Genomic DNA, 17439 nt, shown 5'->3' on the forward strand with positions numbered 1-17439 from the left:
GGGCAGAGTGGAAATCCAGGGTGGCCTAAGAGTCTGGGTGCCTGTCACCCATGAGGAGGCCCCAAGGAGTCCCTGGGGAACAGAGGCACTGATCTCCTTGTGGCCGGTAAGGGAACAGGGCTGAGGCCAGGAACAGGCCAGCGAAAGCCTGCGGGAGGCCAGGGAGTGTGACCCCCCAGAGCACTAGCAGCTAAGGACCCTGGGCCGCACTCAGGCCTGGGCGAGGGACTGACCTGGAGACTTCTTGAGCTTTCTCTGACTGTACGGAGCTCACCAGGGAAAACATGGGGGATGCTAGATTCACTGCCCAGCTCTGAGCTCAGCATGAAAACTCCCTCTTGAAACAGTCTAGAAAGAGGCTCACCTGAGGCCCAGCTGTCACCCAGGGGCCATGCTGTCACGTGGGCCAAGGCATCTGAGGGGCAGGGGCCTTCCCCATCGCACTGCTGCCGTGGCCCGTGGCCCACTCTGCCCTGCCCTCCTGACGTGGGGGCCCAGTGCATCTCTGTGAGGGGTGGGAGGAGCATCAGCAAAGGAGAGGCTGCACAGGGCGCCTTCGGCAGTGATGGGAAACCAAGAGGAGGAAAAGCAACCCTGCTCAGCCCTGGGCGACTCAGACAGGAAAGGGCCTGAGATGAGGCAGCCAGGAAGAGGCAGCCTTATCAGGGAGGCCGTGGCGCAGGCCTGAGTGCTGCTTCTGCTCTCATCCAACTGCAGCGGGACAGAGGCAGAGGCAAAGTAGGGGCCTGGAAACAAGGCTTCCAAGGTGGCAACAGTGTCCCAGCCCAGCCAGGCGGTGGCTGCAGGGGGCCATGTGTGTGTACCTGTGCCTGTGACCAGCCTCAGGGCCTAGGGGCAGGGAGCAGGCCAGGGGAAAGGCTCTGTCCCTGGGGGGTGGCAAAGCAGGTGGAGAGCCAGGTTAAGATGGGTGACCCTGGGCTTTGCAGCTGCTGTGATCCTGGCAGAGGGGAGGAGGTGCCCTTAGCAGTCAGGGGCAGGATGATGGTAGTGACGTAGCTGACCACGGGGGTGCCTGACCCCTGGGCAGCAATGTGCTCTCAGGGTGGGCTCTGTATTGAGTTCCCACTGTCAGCAGAGCCTTTGGCTGGTCCCTCCTCCTCAGAGGGTTCAGAGCAAATGATGCAGGGTCACCTGAGGACAAAGCAGTGGACGGGGTGTCAGGGAACCCTAGGTCTGGGAGCTTGGGCAAGTCCTTCGAGCTCCCTGAGCTCCTGGCAGGCATGAGAACTCTGACTTCTGAGACTCAGATGGACCGAGAGTGGCAAAGTGCCTGGCAGTCTCCACATCCAGCCCTGCCACACTGTGGCATGGGACCTCTGTGGTCACTTCTGTGGCCTCCCAGAGACACCATCACCCTCTGTCACCTTAGGACCAACAGTCCCCTCCCCGTGCACTGGGTATGGGGGAGCAGTGAGGAGTGGATGCGGAAGTGTAGAGACCACTCTATGCTTGTTTCCCTGCAGACTTTAGTGGCTGTGTGGCTGGGGTGGTGGCCCTGCTGAAGGGGATCTGACCTAGCAGCCGTTTGGGCAGGAGCAGTTTTCAGATGTGAGCACACGTTCAAACTTGCAGCAGCAAAGCTGCTCAAGGTCCCAGGAAGCCCAGGCTTTTCTCTCGTTTTTGTGGCTGCCTTGGTAACGTGTGGGTGTAAGAGCATGTGTATGTGCAGGAGAGAGACGGAGAGAAAGACCTGTGCATTCCAGAACACCCTTCTTCCTTGAACATCCGATTACCCAAAGCCTAATTTTAAAACCGAAGTCGATGCCTTCTTAAGTCTGCGATGGCCCAGCTGGCCTCCCTAAGTCTGTGATGGCCCAGTTCTGTTACTGCTCCAAGTCTACGGAGCCAGCTTCCCCTGCTGGGGCTTGAAAGGGACCCCTGGCCAGGAGGAAGCAGGGCAGCAAGCAAAGCTGTTGGGGGCACTGTGGGGACTCCCCCAGGTGGCCAGGCTTCTGTGTGCCCCTGTCACCCCTTCTCAGGACCTTGTTTCCAGTTCCGGTTGGGCAGGGGCTGGCACTGGAAAGAGGCTTATGTGTCAACACCATAAAGCAGCCAGCAAGCCCTAATGATCATGCTCTGCAAGGCCACACAGCACAGACTGGCACCTGGTTCTGCTTGGGGGCAGGGCCTCTGCCAGCCTGCAGGCCTGCCCCTACCTCTGGGAGCAGAGCCCGAACTTGGGGAGCGAACGAGGCTTCTGGGCTGGCTTTATGCTGACAAGGGCCTTCTGCACTGTCAGCCTCGCCCCAGCTCCCAGCAAGTCTCCTCTCGCTCCCCATTACAGCCACTGGGCCTCCCTTTGGCAAGGCCTGAGGGCCCAAATGTGGCCACCTAGCCTCTGGGGACTTCCTTCCTTTGGAGCTAGAAAAACAGCTGCAGAATGTGCCTGGCTGCAGCAGGGCCCGCCCACTCACCTATAGAAGGGCCCTGCCGTGGACTGAGCCTCCCAGCCTAGGAAACCTGGCTCTGGCCTCCCCTGCAGGCCTGTGATGTCTGGCTCCAGAGGTCTTCTCCTCTGGGCTTTTCCATGCCTGTGAACGGGGCCCCATTCATTTCCCTGTGATTTCATGGAAATGTCCAATGGATTCAGGAGGTAGCAGTGCGCCCAGGAGGAGAGGGGTCAGCGAGAGGCCCGAGCTGTGACTGGTGGGCCACCCAGAGGCCATGGCACCCTCTGCTGGAGACTGGCAGCAGGTTGCACGGCCAGCTGTGGGTGAGGGTCCATCAGTCAGGCAGCTACACTTCCTCCCGACCCCCCTCCCCCACCCAGGCCAGGGGCTCTGCCTGCAGCTCCCTCTCTCCAGGCCTCCACTTTCCAGCTCCCAGGCCCCCAGCCCCACCTGGCCTGGCCTGAAACAGAGCTGCCAGCAAGATCTCTTCCACTTTCCGTCCCCAGCAGCCTGCAATTCAGTGCTCCGTAGACCGCTGCCTCCCGGGGCTCTGCGGTTTCCACCACACTACACTCCATTTCCGGCCGCTAAGAACACAGCAGGTTCTACGTAAAGGTAGCCATCACCTGCACCCCGTGGGCTGCCCAGCCATGGAGAAGAGGCCATGGTTGGGTACACAGCTTCTGAGACAGGCCCAGCAGCTGCCTTCATGGCCTCGGCAGAGCCCAGGGCTCTGGAGCTTACAGGGAGCATGTGCCCAAGTGTGGAAAATTTGGTCTGCAGAAGAAATGAGGCTGAAATTGGCTGGGAGCAATTCTTATCAAAGCCACATTAGCAGTTTTCAGCAAGAGCTAATTGGACAAGCTCTGTGAGTGGCCTCATTCCATTAGCAGGAGCCTCCCACAGAGTGTGACAAGGGCCCTGGTGGCTCAGGGCAGAAGAGGCTGTTTCTGTCCCACATTTGCCTTTGGCCTTTGAAAATGGACACATTTTCAGCTTTGGGCACTGACGCTGCCCCTCTGCCCCGGCTCCCGCTCATTTCCAAAGTCACTCTCTGAGTGTCCTGTGTGAGGAAGGGGTGAGGTGAGTTTCTCAGCACTTTAGCAGGTGTGTGGATCTGAAACGGGACACCTCTTGCCTCCTTGCCAGAGGGTGGCTTTGTGGTGAGGGTAGGGGAGGCAGAAGAAACTTCTAGAAATGTTGCTTTTACTGTGTTTTTTGCCTAAGTCCTAGAGTTGGGGCTCCTAGGCCAGTCACATCATAGGATGTATAATAATAATGTCTTATTTATTCAAGGCCAGGAACTTGAACATTGCTTCCCTGTTTTACAGGGAAACAAATTGAGATTCCATGAGCTTAAGAAGCAAGTGAGTGGTAGGGCTGGCATTCCATGCAAGCCACTGAGGAGAAGCCCCTCGTCTCTTTTCCTCTCCTGATGGCAGGGCCAGGAGAGGGGAGGGACACCCCCCAACTCCTACCACCTGCCAGACAGGACCTTCCTGGCCACAGATGCCCCAGATCCCTGACTATCAAAACCCAGCCCCAGCCTTTCAGCTGAGCAGAGAAATACTCAGATCTAGTTCCTCAATGGTCAGGGAAGGTAGGCTTCCTCTGAAGTGCAGATGGCTTCACCCCTTTCTCATCTCATCACCTCTGAGCCCTGCCAGGGCGAGAGCAGCCTTTCCCAGCATCGTCCTTTAAGATGCGACAGAAACAGGTCCCACCTGAGCCAGCAGGAATGCGGCACCCAGTGGCTGCCTCTGCACAGTCTTGATGCTTGCCAGCACCTTCAGGGTGAAGGACGCCCTGTCGTAAACGCATGAAGAGCCCTGCGTTTCGTATATTGATGTTGCTTTTTCTTTAGAGGAACATTTGTGCACTGTGGGAACCTCTGTTTCTACCAGTGTCACCCTTGCTGTGGGGAGTGTGTACCGTGTGTGGGGGGCTGGTAGCCTTTCTCTGCTGTCTGCCACAGCATGTGAGGGGCTCGCTGAGCCTCATACCTGCCCTCCCCCTCCCCGCCCCCTCCTGCCCCAGGGAGGCCCAGACCCAGGGAGAAGCGGTGCTGGGAGTGAGTGCTGAGGAGCTGCAGTCCTGGCCCTGCAGCTGCTGTCACAGCACAGCCCCACCCCAGACCTCCAGAGTGGTGGGGCCCTGGTGGTGCAGGCTCCAGACACTTGGCCGATGCCAGGCCTGGATCCAAGGCCCCGTCTCTGAGGCCTTAGCTTGCTGTTCTAGAAGGTGATGCTGGCTGGCAGCCATTCCCAGCCCCTCGGAGAGCAGTTGTCAGGCAGTCCCTGAGCTCCAGCGCCCCATCCCCAGCAAGGCCCAGTGATCTCATGCCTATGCCTCTGGTGCTGGGAGGAGCGGGGTGACACTAGGGCCGGTGCCCACATCAGAGGATGAAGGTCTGAGGCCAGGGCAGGGGGCAGGGTGCCCTCCCGTCCAACAGCCCCAATGCCCACTCGGCCCCCTTCGGGGCTCCCGTGGCCCAGAGTGTGGAGCTGTGTGGCCTGACCACCCAGGATAGCTTGGGGTGTTTCGGAGGTTTGGCTGCCCAGGCTGTGCACCTAGCACAGCTCCCCAGGAGAGGGAGGGAGGAGGTCAGGGGAGAGGGCCCTGCTGACCGGGTCATCTCTGGCCCTGGGTTCCCATAGGAGCGCCTGGGCTCTAAGCTGGAGCTGCCCCATCCCAGGACCTTGGGGAGGAAGAGGCTGGGCGCCACCTGCTGGCCCACCAGGGAATTGACAGGGTGGGGGACTGTGTAGCCTGGGGTCGCTATGCTGGCCGCAGATGAGAGCTCTGACCCCTACCTTCCCTACCCCACCCACCCTGCACTGTCCAGCCCAGTTCTCTGACCCATGGTGCTGGGTCCCGTTTGCAATGGTGAATACTGAACTCGGTGCAACTCTGGCTGCTGGCAGCTGGGCTTGGCCTGCACCTTTCTGTCCCCAAACTCCACTGGGGACCTCCCTTCCAGTCACCCCGGGGCATCACCACCACAGCCAGGGGTCAGCCCCAACTTCATTCACTCCTGCTGAGAGCCCACCTCTTCTCTCTGCCCCCATCTGCTACCTGCAGCATCAGAAGGACATGAGGGCAGCAAACAGCCCCTGCAGCTGTCCTCAAACATCATGGCCAAGGCTGCACCTGGGAAGCGGACTCTCTGCGGTGCCAGCTCCCTCCTCAGTGCCCTTGACCTTTGTCTGGGTCCCTGCTTGATGCGGCCCAACTGGCTGGGCCAGAGCTCCACAGTCACTGTCCCGACTCCCAGCCCCCCAGAGGGAGGAAGAGGCTGAGACCGCAAGGGAAGCAGAGACTCAGCCACACCAAGGGCCCTGGCAAGGTGGACCTCTCCTCCGAAGCCTCACCAGGCTTCACGTTCAAGGTCACCAAGAGTGCACTTGTTCTCTGTTGAGGGCAGGGGTGGCTCCTGGGACTGTGCTGGGGTCCAGGGAGGGCAGGTAGCGGAGTTGCCAGGGAAGCAGCTCAGCTGAGGTCTGTGGTTTTGGCAGGGGCTTCCACAGAGGCCCCACCCTCTCCCTGTCCCCTCCCTCCTGTCCTTGTCCTCATGTTTACTGAAGACTATGAGAAGGGATGTGGAGAGCCCCTGCAGGAACTGAGAGCAGGAGCCTGGCTCAGCCCTGAGAGGCTCCCAGACATTCAGTTCCTAAACCCATAGAGGGTGGGGCATGGGCACAGAGGAGTAACCAGGGCCGCCCCACACAGCCCTGCTCCTTCACCCTGCCTGCCTGGTGGCCTCCTTAGCCAGCAGCCTCAGTGCAACCCGCTATGGGGCCATGCTGCCCCCTGCTGGCCACACTGCAAAATGCAGCCCAGGGTCGGGCCTAAGGCTGCACTTGTCCCTCTTCCCCCAAGCCTGCAGCTGGGCTGGAGGGGAAAGCAGGCACCACAGAATTGCCTGGGTGCTCCTGCCCAGGAGGATTGTCCGACTGCATGGGGAGAAAAGTCCAGAACCATGCCTGGCACATAGTAGTTTTTATGGAGTGAGAGGGCAAAAGTATGCATGATTGTGTGCATCTGAAGCATTTCGGTGCTGATGGCCTGGCCAGTATCAGATTATTTTTCAAGCAGGAATTTTGATTCTTCTTGGGTTCACAATATCTTATTATGAAATCCAAATAAGAACAGTCTAATGGCACCAGACAGTGATACAGGTGAGCCTAGAACAGTCAGTGTTCATGTGGCGGACTGCAGCCTGCTTTTCAGGGAGGCTTCAAAAGAATTGAGGAACAGAGATTGATGGCAGGGATGAAAATCACAGGGCATGTTGAGGAGACCCCCAGCTGGCCATGTGGGGGGCAGGTGGGGCAACAGGAGAGCAGTGCCTGTGTCCTGAGGGCTTTCGATGCGTCAGGTAGAGGGCCTGCCAGTGCAGAACCTGTTTTCTCTGTGTCCATGACAGCCCTGAGCAGGTGCCATTGTGACCCTGGTCCTGCCTTTGAGACAGAGGATGGGGAGGGCTCTGTGATTGGTTCAGAATCCTACAGCAAGAATGTTGTGGAGCTGAGAGTCGAACCTGGGCTTGGGAGACTTGTAGTGGGTTAAGGGCTTGAACACAGGGTTTTTGGCAGGAGGTGGTGGGCACAAGCACAGATTAGGGCTGGGAGGTGGGGTGGGAGGCTGAGCAGGCAGTTACTGCCACCCAGAGGGCAACATGGACGCTCCTCCTTTTACCTGCTGGGTGTCCTTTGTGGTAGAAGGGCAGGCCGAAGCTCGATCCTTGTGATCACACATCCCATCTGTCACCTGCCTTACTGTGTGCCATGAGCCAGCCCAAAAAAGTCCCCACAGAGGAGGGGCTAGGGGTGCTGGGCTGGCTTCCCTCCTCTCCAGGTGGTGCCCGCCCTCCTGGGGCATTTCCCAGCCCTTCTTCCTCTGCATCTCGAGCTCCCTGGGGAGGCAGATGTGCTCTCAGGACATCCTGGCAGAGCACAGCTGCACGTCTGCCCTGGCAGGCCCACCCTGGGTGGAGGAGGGGCTCTGTATGCCAGGGCTCTCTCTCTCTGTGGCTGGCTTTCTTTCCATGAGTGTGGCCAGATGACGAGCCTCACCTGCAGCACTACCCACACCTCCAGGAAGGGAAGTTGATGGCAGGACTCCGGCTGCGGCCAGGCCTGCGGGAGCTTCCTCCCTGACCTCTCTCACTCAAGGGGAAAGCTCAGGGCTGGGCATGCAGCCTGGGGAAAGGCAGGGAGGGCAGAGTCCCCCCAGGCTGGTCAAGGCTCTGATAGCCCCATGTCTGCCTGAGGGGGCGGCTTTCCCCATGAAGGAGGTCCTGGTCACCAAGGCATGAGGACATGCCCAAGCACCCATCACAACAGGCTCCAGCTCTTGTGCACATGTGTGATCTTCTTGTCCCACCAAAGGCGGGAAAAAGAAGAGCGTGGCCTCCTGCCCCAGATTTGGTGGTAGAGTCAGTGGTGCTGACCTCAATGCTGTGTGATACCAGCCCCCCAGCCTTTGCCTGGTTCACATCCCACATCGCCCATCGGTCCTTGCTCCTTCAGTCTGGGACCTTGGCCTGCTCAGTCCTTCCGTCGGGAGCCACGTCCATTCACAGTGACTGTTGAGTCTAGTGACACCCAAGTGCTGCAAAGCCAGAGCAGCAACCCCTGAAAGGGTGACTCTGGGGTCTCACCCCATCCCAGTCCTGCCCTGTCCCCTGGTGAGGGCTTCCCTCCTGCTGCCTCAGATCGTCTTGTCCACCCTCAGAGACCCTGTCGGGAGGCTTCCCTCCAACAAGGCACCGTCCCCAGAGGAGAAGGGAGCCCAGCACTCCTGGGACAGAGGGGTCCTTGGTCCACTCACCACTGCCACATGCGTCAGGGAGCCCTCTGAGCAGGGGCTGAGCTGGCGCCCCTGGGTTCCCATGCCTTGGGCGAGCATGGTGCCCTCTTATAGCCTGCGCTGCCCCAGTGTTCCAGGTGTCCTGTCATTCAGCAGAGATCTTTCCTCGGTGCCTTCTCTGGATTGGGTGGGCTGCTGAGCTCTGGGGCTGCTGCGGTGAATTATTTAATAGATAGGTGCTTCCCTGCTCTCCAGGGTCCCCCTCTGGGAGAGCCAGCACAGGAGCGAACCAGTCAGAGGAGAAGGCGCTGTAGACCGACGGGTGCAGGGCAGACCATGGGGGTGCTGGGCAAGACAGGGACTCGGCGGAACACATGAGATGAGGCAGCTGGGAGGTTGTCTTTAAGCTGAGACCTGAAGGGTGATAGAGAGTCAGACAGGCTGCAGCGTGGGAAAGCCTGCGCACCTGTCCCCCAACCCCAGCGGTCCCTCCCATCCCACCCACTCTCTGCAGGCTCGTGGAGGAGTTCATGCTCTTGGCCAACATGGCAGTGGCCCACAAGATCCACCGCGCCTTCCCCGAGCAGGCCCTGCTGCGCCGGCACCCCCCGCCCCAGACAAGGATGCTCAATGACCTGGTGGAATTCTGCGACCAGATGGGGCTGCCCGTGGACTTCAGCTCCGCAGGAGCCCTCAATGTGAGTGGTGGGCAGGATTCAAGGGAGGCCCTGCTTGGGGGAAAGAAGAGAAAGACTTGGAAGGTGGGGGGTCCAGCAGCCTCTGCTTCCCCCCAGAGTCCCTCCCCTTCAGCCAGGTCTCTCCTGTAGGGAAGGAGGTCCTGGGAGAAGGGGCCCCTCTGAGTCCCAGGGGCCCTGACAACGGGACCTGCCCCCTCACCAGGACTGTGCCAAGCGGGGGGACCCTGGAGGCCTAGCAGAGGGCAGGGGTCCTGTGGCCAGAAAGGGCTGGTCTTGGGCCCAGAGGCTTTCAGAGTGGGGGCTGGAATCATAGGAATCCCGGGAATGTTGCTGGTGGGTACTTTCAGGTGCTCCCTGCCTGGGGCAAAGCTAAGAAACCCAGGGCCTTGGCTCTGGTCCTGGAGGAGGGAGACATCTCACCCAGGCCCGACCCCGGGAGGGGAAGGCAGGTGCCCTAGGCCAGACAGCTGGAGCCCAGTGAGTCCAGGCCAGCCAGCAAAAACATGGAAGGGACGGACCTCAGGCCAGTGTGGGCCACAGGCTGTGGGCGGCTGCCCCCTCTCCCCACCCATCCCCTCTGAGCAGGGCTGAGCCCCACAGGCAACTCCTCCCCCCAGAGCCGGGCATGAGGTGCTCAGCGGATGACAGGGCCCAGAGTCCCTCCCCGAGCTGGACCACACGTCACACAGGTTTCTGGGATTTGCTTCTAGAAAAGCCTGACCCAAACATTTGGAGATGACAAGTACTCACTGGCCCGGAAGGAGGTGCTCACCAACATGTGCTCCCGGCCCATGCAGGTAAGGAGGGCCCAGCCCCATCCCCATGCAGGTAAGGAGGGCCCAGCCCCGTCCCCATGCAGGTAAGGAGGGCCCAGCCCCGTCCCCATGCAGGTAAGGAGGGCCCAGCCCCGTCCCCATGCAGATAAGGAGGGCCCAGCCCCGTCCCCATGCAGGTAAGGAGGGCCCAGCCCCGTCCCCATGCAGGTAAGGAGGGCCCAGCCCCGTCCCCATGCAGGTAAGGAGGGCCCAGCCCCGTCCCCATGCAGGTAAGGAGGGCCCAGCCCCGTCCCCATGCAGGTAAGGAGGGCCCAGCCCCATCCCCATGCAGGTAAGGAGGGCCCAGCCCCGTCCCCATGCAGGTAAGGAGGGCCCAGCCCCAGCCTCCCCTACTCCTGGGAGCACACTGGCTCCAGACCTGTGACCTCCACGTGCAAGCACATCCCCCCTCCGTTCCTGTCTGCTCTGGACATGGCTGGGTGGATGGGGGCTGCTCCTCTTCTGCCAGAGGGTGGGAGAGGAGGCCGACCCCAGGCAGCACCTAGGAGGGGGCACCCTGAGCCTCTTGAGTTTGAGCTGCTGCCTCCTGCTCAGACTCGCTCAAGGACAGTGTGCCCTGGAGCTGAGGGGCTACTGAGACCTCCTGTCAGGCTGGGGTCCTGGAGGACAGACAGGGTCCCATGTGGCTTCCTGTCCCAGGGAACACTCCTCACCCCCCATCCCCGCATGTGGAGTCCAGAACCAGCTGTCGACCTCTGGCCAGTGTGGGAAAAAAGCGTACTTGGCCGGGGGCCTAGGCCGGGCCTGCAGGGAGGTGGCAGGCTGTGGGGTGGACAGCTGGGCTTGCTCTAGGATGCCTGTCCCAGCCCCCAAGGCTGAGCTTCACCCGTGCAGGGCCCGAGCATCCTGGGACCAGGACCCCAGAGGACCCTCGGGTCAGCGGGAGCTGACGAGTCGGCTCTGGGCCCCGGCCTGGCCCAGGGGCAGGGACAGGCTGTATTTCAGGGGCTCGGTCACTCGGCAGATTCAATCTGTTCACAAGAACTGGATGGCTTCAGCTGACCTCAGCGGATTTATTTTCTGACACTTCAAGCTCTGCTGGGTTTGAAGCCATCAGGGCCTGCTTGGACCTGGCTGCTGTGACCTGCCCCCAGTCACAAGTGTCTGCCCGGCCAAGCACCTGCGGCACCCACAGCGGAGAGGGGCTGGGCCGTGCCCATTGGGCTCTCTCTGTTCTACACTGCAGTGGCTCTGGGCCTTACAGAGAAGGCACAGCAGCCCCTAAGTCCCAGAACTGCCTCTGGCTCTGCCCTGCTGGGGCCCCTGCCATGCCCCTGCCTTTAACGCCATCACCTCCAAGGAGGTACAAGCCAAGCTGGAGCTCCAGAGATCGCAGCCACTCCTGAGTCAGCCAGAGCCTGAAAAGGCTGCATTCTCCTGGCTCGCCTCCCAGGGAGCTCAGAGGCGCCCTTGCCCGCGAATCCGATGGCAGAGAGTTACCAGGTCTGCGGTGCTCCTGTTCCTCAGCCCCGGGAACTGGGGTGGGGACAGGGCAGGGCGGCAGCAGAGAGCACAGAAAGGTGTGAGGGGGCACGCAGTCCCCAGTGAGCTTCTGCATCAGGACACCAGGGCTGTCCCACGGATGGCTGGGCCTGCGAGAAAGCCATGGTCCCCACCCATCCCACCCGACCCTGAGCCACCTCCCCCAGCCAGGAGGGGCCAGGGCCCTTCATCAGCCTCACCCAGGTCATCTGGGGAACTGGGCCACCGCTGAGAACAAAGTCCAGACGTGTCTGGGAGTGGAGGCTGTGTCCACCTCCCCCGGGGACTTGCCCTCGACTTAACCCAGGGCCCAGCAGGGGCTGGAAGGGAAGTGGAGTTAGGGAGCCGAGCAGGTCACCACCAGCTGTGCCCTGGGTTCCAGGGCCCGTGTGCACAGAGTAACGGGAGCCAGCTGTCTGTCTGGCCAAGGGCACAGGAGGGTGAGTGTGTACAGCAGCCAGGGAGCAAGGGAGCCAACGAGACACACAGGAGTGACCTTGGACCTCTGCAAGGAACCCGTTCACTTGCCCACAGGCAGTAGCACTGGCCTTGACACCCAGCCCTGAAAGCTCGGGGACTGCAGGACAAGCAGCTTCAGGGACTGTGGCCCCAGCTGGGCGGGGCTGTGTACTGGTCCCTAGAGACTCTGGGTATCTCCCCTGCCCCAGTCCTGCCTCCTGCCCAGCACGAGGGCCTTTGGAACTCAGCCCTCTGTGTCAGGTGGTTGGAGATGAGAAGGGTTGAGGCTGGCAGGCTGGAAACTGCTTCCTTTGGCTGCTGTGGGGTGGATTATTGGTGAGCACAGAGGTGCCCGGGTGAAGCGTGGCTTCAGCTGGGCGGGATCAGTGCCAGAGGAAATAAGGACGGCCCCGACCAAAGGTGGGCGTGGGCCAGAGAGGAAGCACCAGGAGCCTGAGGCCCGTATTGCACAGGGCAGGGGATCGCATCCTGGGCTTTCTCTCCTTCCACTCTGGCCAGATGGGAGGATGGACGTTGCCTCCTTGAACAAAGACCCACAGGTCCCTTGGCTTCTGCTTGTGTCTCCAGCAGACAGTGTCTGCAGCCTCCGGTCCAACAAAACCACAGGCTTCCTCCTCCTCTTCCTCCTCCTCACTGTCCTCCTCCAGCACCTCCACCGCCACCTCCTCCTCCTCCTCCGCTGCCGCCTCCTCCTACTCCTCTGCCACCTCCTCCTCCTCCCCCCACCTTTCTTTCTTCTTCTTCCTTCTTCCTGGGCGAGAGTAGCAGCCCCAGCCCCATGCTGGGAAAGGGTAGGCCAGAGACTCTTCCCTCCTGGTGGTGCTCAGGAGTGACTCAGCAGGGACTGGACTTGGAAGGCTCAGCTCGTGCCCCCTACCCTGACAGCGTCCTGGGGATTCCTGGCTCCCTGGTCCTCTGCAGGGTGGGCTTGTCCAGGCCATTCTCAGTGCTGCCACCTTGAGGGCATCTGGGAGGCCCAGGCAGGCCAGATTTGTCTCCTGGAAAGGACATGGGCACCCCTGGGCTCTGCCCAGCCTCCTGGCCTCCATTTGGGTCCCCTTGTGCAGCAAGGACCCTGGCCCCGGTCCTCGCTGGCTTCACTCAGCAGCCAGCAGCCCATTAGGTCTGTGCACACATCGCTGCGGACGGTGAGGCTGTGGGTGGCGCTGGCCCTCCGGGCCTGGCCGGGCAGCTCTGGGCTTGCCAGGCTCTGACCCTTCCCATCCCGCAGATGGCACTGTACTTCTGCTCGGGGCTGCTACGGGACCCGGCGCAGTTCCGGCACTACGCACTCAACGTGCCCCTGTACACACACTTCACCTCGCCCATCCGCCGCTTCGCCGACGTCCTGGTGCACCGCCTCCTGGCTGCCGCGCTAGGTGAGGGGTGCGGTCGGGGCCAGGGCAGACCTGGGCCAGCTCAGGGCTGCCCACCCCCACAGCGGTTGCTCAGTGGCCCAAGACCACTCTGCCGTGACCATGGAGGTCCAAGGGTCGGGCGACTCAAGTGCAGGGGAGCCTGGCCTGGAAACTCTCCCTACGGGCTGGTGCTGTGGAAGCTGCAGGCGATCCACAGCCAGACCTGGACACAGCTGAGAGGAGGGCGCTGACCTCGGAGGGCCGCTTTCTGCTGCCCTGGGAGCTGGGTGCTGGAGTCCTAATCTATCGCCGAGGGTGCAGCACCATGCAGCCCATCCTCCAACCAGAGCTCTTCCCAGCCCCCAGGCTCCCACCCTCATGCCTCACCTACTCCCCCATACAGCACCCACCCACAACCCCGCCCCCTCTTCCCAGGCTATAGGGAGCGACTAGACATGGCGCCTGATACCCTGCAGAAACAGGCGGACCACTGCAACGACCGCCGAATGGCGTCCAAGCGCGTGCAGGAGCTCAGTACCAGTCTCTTCTTTGCCGTTCTGGTCAAGGTGAGCCCTCCAGCCTCGTGCCCCTCACCTCCCTCTGGCTCCCGACCCTCCTGGGCACCTACTCACCAGGAGGCCTCGAGGAGCCCAGGGCAGTGCCAGGAGGTGCCATGGCTGCAGCACTGTCCCTGCAGGAGAGTGGCCCCCTGGAGTCGGAAGCCATGGTGATGGGCGTCCTGAACCAAGCCTTCGACGTGCTGGTGCTGCGCTACGGCGTGCAGAAGCGCATCTACTGCAACGTGAGTGCCCTGGGAGTGCCCGGGAGTGGGCGGGGCAGCCCAAGCCATCCCGCACTGGAGGGGTACACGCTGTGATGGGTCACACTCCACCCCTCACTCCCCCCGCCCTAGCACAAAGCCCACCTGATGGGCCTTGCTGAGACGCCCAGCTCTCCCACCTGGTATGGTGGCTCCAGGCCCAGGGTCAGGCCTGGCCCCCTTCCCCAAGGACCCAGGAACCAGAGAGCAGGCCCCTCCATGGCCAGTACAGCTCTGCAGGGTGTGCAGGCTTTGGGGACTGTGTTTATAAGAACATGAAGGAATGAAAGGCCAGAGAATGGTCCTTGGCCGCTCTGGAAACTGTGTCCCCTGAAGACAAGGAAGAGAGCTGTCCGTGGCTCCGCTCCTACCCTGAGTGACTGTTGATTCACCATTCTCTCCAGGGGGACATGGGCCTGTCCTAATGCCACCTTAGGGGCTTGGCTCCAGCTGGCCCTGGGGTTTGCAGGTCACCACCTGGCCCCTCTGCCTGGCTTTGAATTTCCTAATGTCCAGAGTGTCCTGGGAATGCAATGTCCAGCCCGTTGTGCGCAGTAAACGTGGTGTTCATACCTGGAGCTGGGCAGAAAGGGAGGGACAGAGTCCCCCAGTGGACCCTCGGGGCTCTGTGTCCTGCCGTTCAAGCCTAGGTCACCCTGCCGTGGGCCCAGCCCTGCCTGCACTAACAGATGGCACCAGCAGGGGGCGCAGTGCTCCGCCACCACTGTTCTCTGTCCCTACCTCAGTGCAGTCAGCCCTGGACCCCCCACCACTTGCCCCCAGTAGCACACAGAGCCAGGGGCCTTCCCAGCCCCCACCCCTGGCCCTTGGTCACTGTCACCTGCTGTCTCAGCCGAAGGTGGCCTGGCAGGGCCTCCCTGAATCTCCCTCCAGCCAGGTAGGGGTGGGCCAGGGCCGAGGGCTGCCTCCAAGCAGTAAAGCCCTCGAGTGTGGAAGGGCAGGCAGCAGCACCCAGAGCTGAGGCCTGAGGCTTGGTGTTTGCACTCCAGGCACTGGCCCTGCGGTCCCACCACTTCCAGAAGGTGGGCAAGAAGCCGGAGCTCACGCTGTTCTGGGAGCCTGAGGACATGGAGCAGGAGCCAGCACAGCAGGTCAGAACCCCTCTGTGTCCCAGCCCCCCAAGTCCTGATGACCCCTCTCCTGCGGTGCCCCTCATTCCTTCATCTGTGTCCCCTGGGCTCCCCCAGCACTGCAGCCTCCCAGGTAGGGTTTCAGGGCCCACAGGCCCTCCCAGCTCACCCAGACCCCGCCCTGTGGGTCCTGCTTTCTGGCACCACCTTCCCTTCTTTGGGGGCAACCACAGTGGAGAGAGGCGGGCTCTGCCTGTCCTGCTAATGCATGGGTGCTGGCCTTCTGGGGTCTTTTTAAGAACCTGATAAAAGCTATGAGTTTACAAGCAAGAAATTGTCTGGAACCGTTTTCACCAACAATGTACCCCGAAGGCGGACCTGGGCCCCCAGGTTGTGTTTCATAAGCCTTGGGAGCGCTCAGGATGCATCTGACTCCCTGGCTCTGCCCTGACCCAGGGCATTCATCCTGGAGCAGGCCCCCGTTACAGACAGGCGAGCAGAGGCTTCCAGAGGCCGAAGGAGGGGCCTGGGGTCCTGCTGCAGGGATGGAGGCAGAGCTGCGCCTCGTCATCAGGCCCTGCTGTCCTTGTCCCCTCACGGCCGGGCTCTGCACAGGTCATCACCATCTTCAGCCTGGTGGAGGTGGTCCTGCAGGCAGAGTCCACAGCCCTCAAGTACAGCGCCATCCTGAAGCGGCCAGGCACCCAGGGCCACCTGGGCCCTGAGAAGGAGGAGGAGGAGGAGGAGGAGGAGGAGGAGGAGTCTGATGGTGAGCCCGAGGACTCAAGCACCAGCTGAGCTCCGCCAGCCGCCTGCCCCACCTGCCTGTCCCGCCACACTGGCTTTAGGAATAGGACCTGTTGACACGGAGGGGGATTTTTAATTTGGTTTTTAACAACTCAGGGGTTTGTTTTTATTTTTATTTAATTTTTGCAGCTCAACTTTTAAACAAACTGCAGGGGAGAGGGTGGGGCTGGAAGGATGGCTGAGGCCTGGTCAGCAGTGACCCCAGCAGAGCAGGCCCCAGTCCTCCTGGGAGGCCGGCCCCCCTTTTTTCTGGGCCCTACTGCCCTCCTCTGCCCAGGAAATGGGGGGTTTCAGCAAATCAGTGTCACAGAATAAAATCAAATGTGGAGTGCCATCTGGTGTGTGGGGTGCCTCTGGGAAGCCTGGGCAGTGGGGTACCCCTTGCACCCAGGGCAAAGGACCCAGTTCAGGCTCCACTCCTTGCTGCTGAGCCAATGTCACCACCCAGAACCTTCCTGTCAGTTCCAACACGATTCAGAGCTGGCTGCCTGGCAGATTGATGCTGGAGTCTCATTCTGCGTGATCAAAAATGGAATTAGTATGCAGGACTGAGAGTGCCCCCATCACCCTGACGCAGGTGACTGTGTCCAATCCTGCCCCCACTTCCTCTCTGCACCAGCTTCGCAGGGCCTGGTAGGGGTCAGGGGTCCTGTGACACCCCTTCCTCCCAGTTCCTCAAGCAGCACTCTGTGAGGTCCTGTGCCCAGCACTGGTGTGAGTTGGTGCCCCGGCAGCACCAGGGGAGCCTGGACAGAGAAGCCAGCCTGGGCCTGGGAGAGGGGAGGAGGGCCCTCCAGTGCCTTCCAAACCAGGAGGGGAAACCGGCTCCTGGTGACACAGCCTGGCCCCGTTGCCCACCCAGTGTCCTGAGCACGCACGGATCCCACCTGCATCGGTCCCAGGCAGAGCTGGCCAGCCACTGGGCAGTCCCTTCCTCAGCCAGCCTGACCCCAGCCTGCACTCCTCCCCCTCTGTGGGGGAAGCTCCGTGGCTTGGCTTCCCCAAGAGCTGCCAGAAACTAGGATGAAAGCCGTGGTAAGCACGGCCTCTGTTCCCCCGCACCATTTCCTGGGGTGTCGGGATTAACAAGCTCATTTGATCTGGTTACAGTGAATTTTCTTCAAAGAAACACTCAAAAGAGTCCCTTGTCAGAGTGCCTCGCAGCGCCTGAACGACAGTGACAGGGCACGGCTGCCTTTGTTCTGCCACCGTCAGACGGGGCTGGCTGTGGGAGGCAACCAAAGACATCCCGCACCTGCCCTGGGAAACTTTCCCTCCTGCAGGGCTCAGCCACCTCAGGCAGCCTTCAGTCTGTGTGTCCTGCCACCCCCGAGATGTCCCAGAGGCCATGGTCACCCCATCTGTTCCTGTCCCCAGAACCTTCTCCTGGAGCCAAGTATCTGCAGGGACAGACAGGCGAGCATCTGGGGGTTTGGTGTTGGGGTGGAGAAGGCTGTGGGGTGCTGCCCCGGCCCAGGCAGCCTGACTGTGAGAGCCCCAAACAGAAGACATCCCAGCCCCTTCCCCTCCTCTCTATGCTGCCCACCCTCTGAGGAGCAGTGGCCAAGTTCCTCTCTGGGCTTTTCAGGCCAGGCTGACCCTGTCCCCCAGGGCCTCCCACAAAGCCTGGGAGCTGTTCCCTCAC

General features: G+C 61.4%; 1 protein-coding gene across 13 annotated transcripts in view; it reads left to right on the forward strand.

Annotated features, from left to right (window-relative positions):
* DIS3L2 (DIS3 like 3'-5' exoribonuclease 2) overlaps window positions 1–16128 on the forward strand; it is a 374814-nt gene extending 358686 nt beyond the window's left edge. For 6 of the 13 annotated variants that reach the window (XM_055290976.2, XM_063645284.1, XM_063645285.1 and 3 more), the window contains 7 exons: window positions 8737–8920; window positions 9631–9717; window positions 12950–13097; window positions 13512–13642; window positions 13774–13878; window positions 14907–15008; window positions 15603–16128. In XM_055290976.2, the coding sequence (XP_055146951.1) occupies window positions 8737–8920; window positions 9631–9717; window positions 12950–13097; window positions 13512–13642; window positions 13774–13878; window positions 14907–15008; window positions 15603–15785 (940 nt within the window). In that variant the 3' untranslated portion in view covers window positions 15786–16128. Of the gene's footprint in view, window positions 1–8736; window positions 8921–9630; window positions 9718–12949; window positions 13098–13511; window positions 13643–13773; window positions 13879–14906 lie in introns of all 13 variants that reach the window. The other 7 variants (XM_063645277.1, XM_063645278.1, XM_063645279.1 and 4 more) reach the window with 2 other exon arrangements.
* The last annotated feature ends 1311 nt before the right edge of the window (window positions 16129–17439 follow it).

Source organism: Symphalangus syndactylus, chromosome 8 (genome assembly GCF_028878055.3).
Source record: "Symphalangus syndactylus isolate Jambi chromosome 8, NHGRI_mSymSyn1-v2.1_pri, whole genome shotgun sequence".
In the NCBI taxonomy this organism is placed as follows: Eukaryota; Metazoa; Chordata; class Mammalia; order Primates; family Hylobatidae; genus Symphalangus; species Symphalangus syndactylus.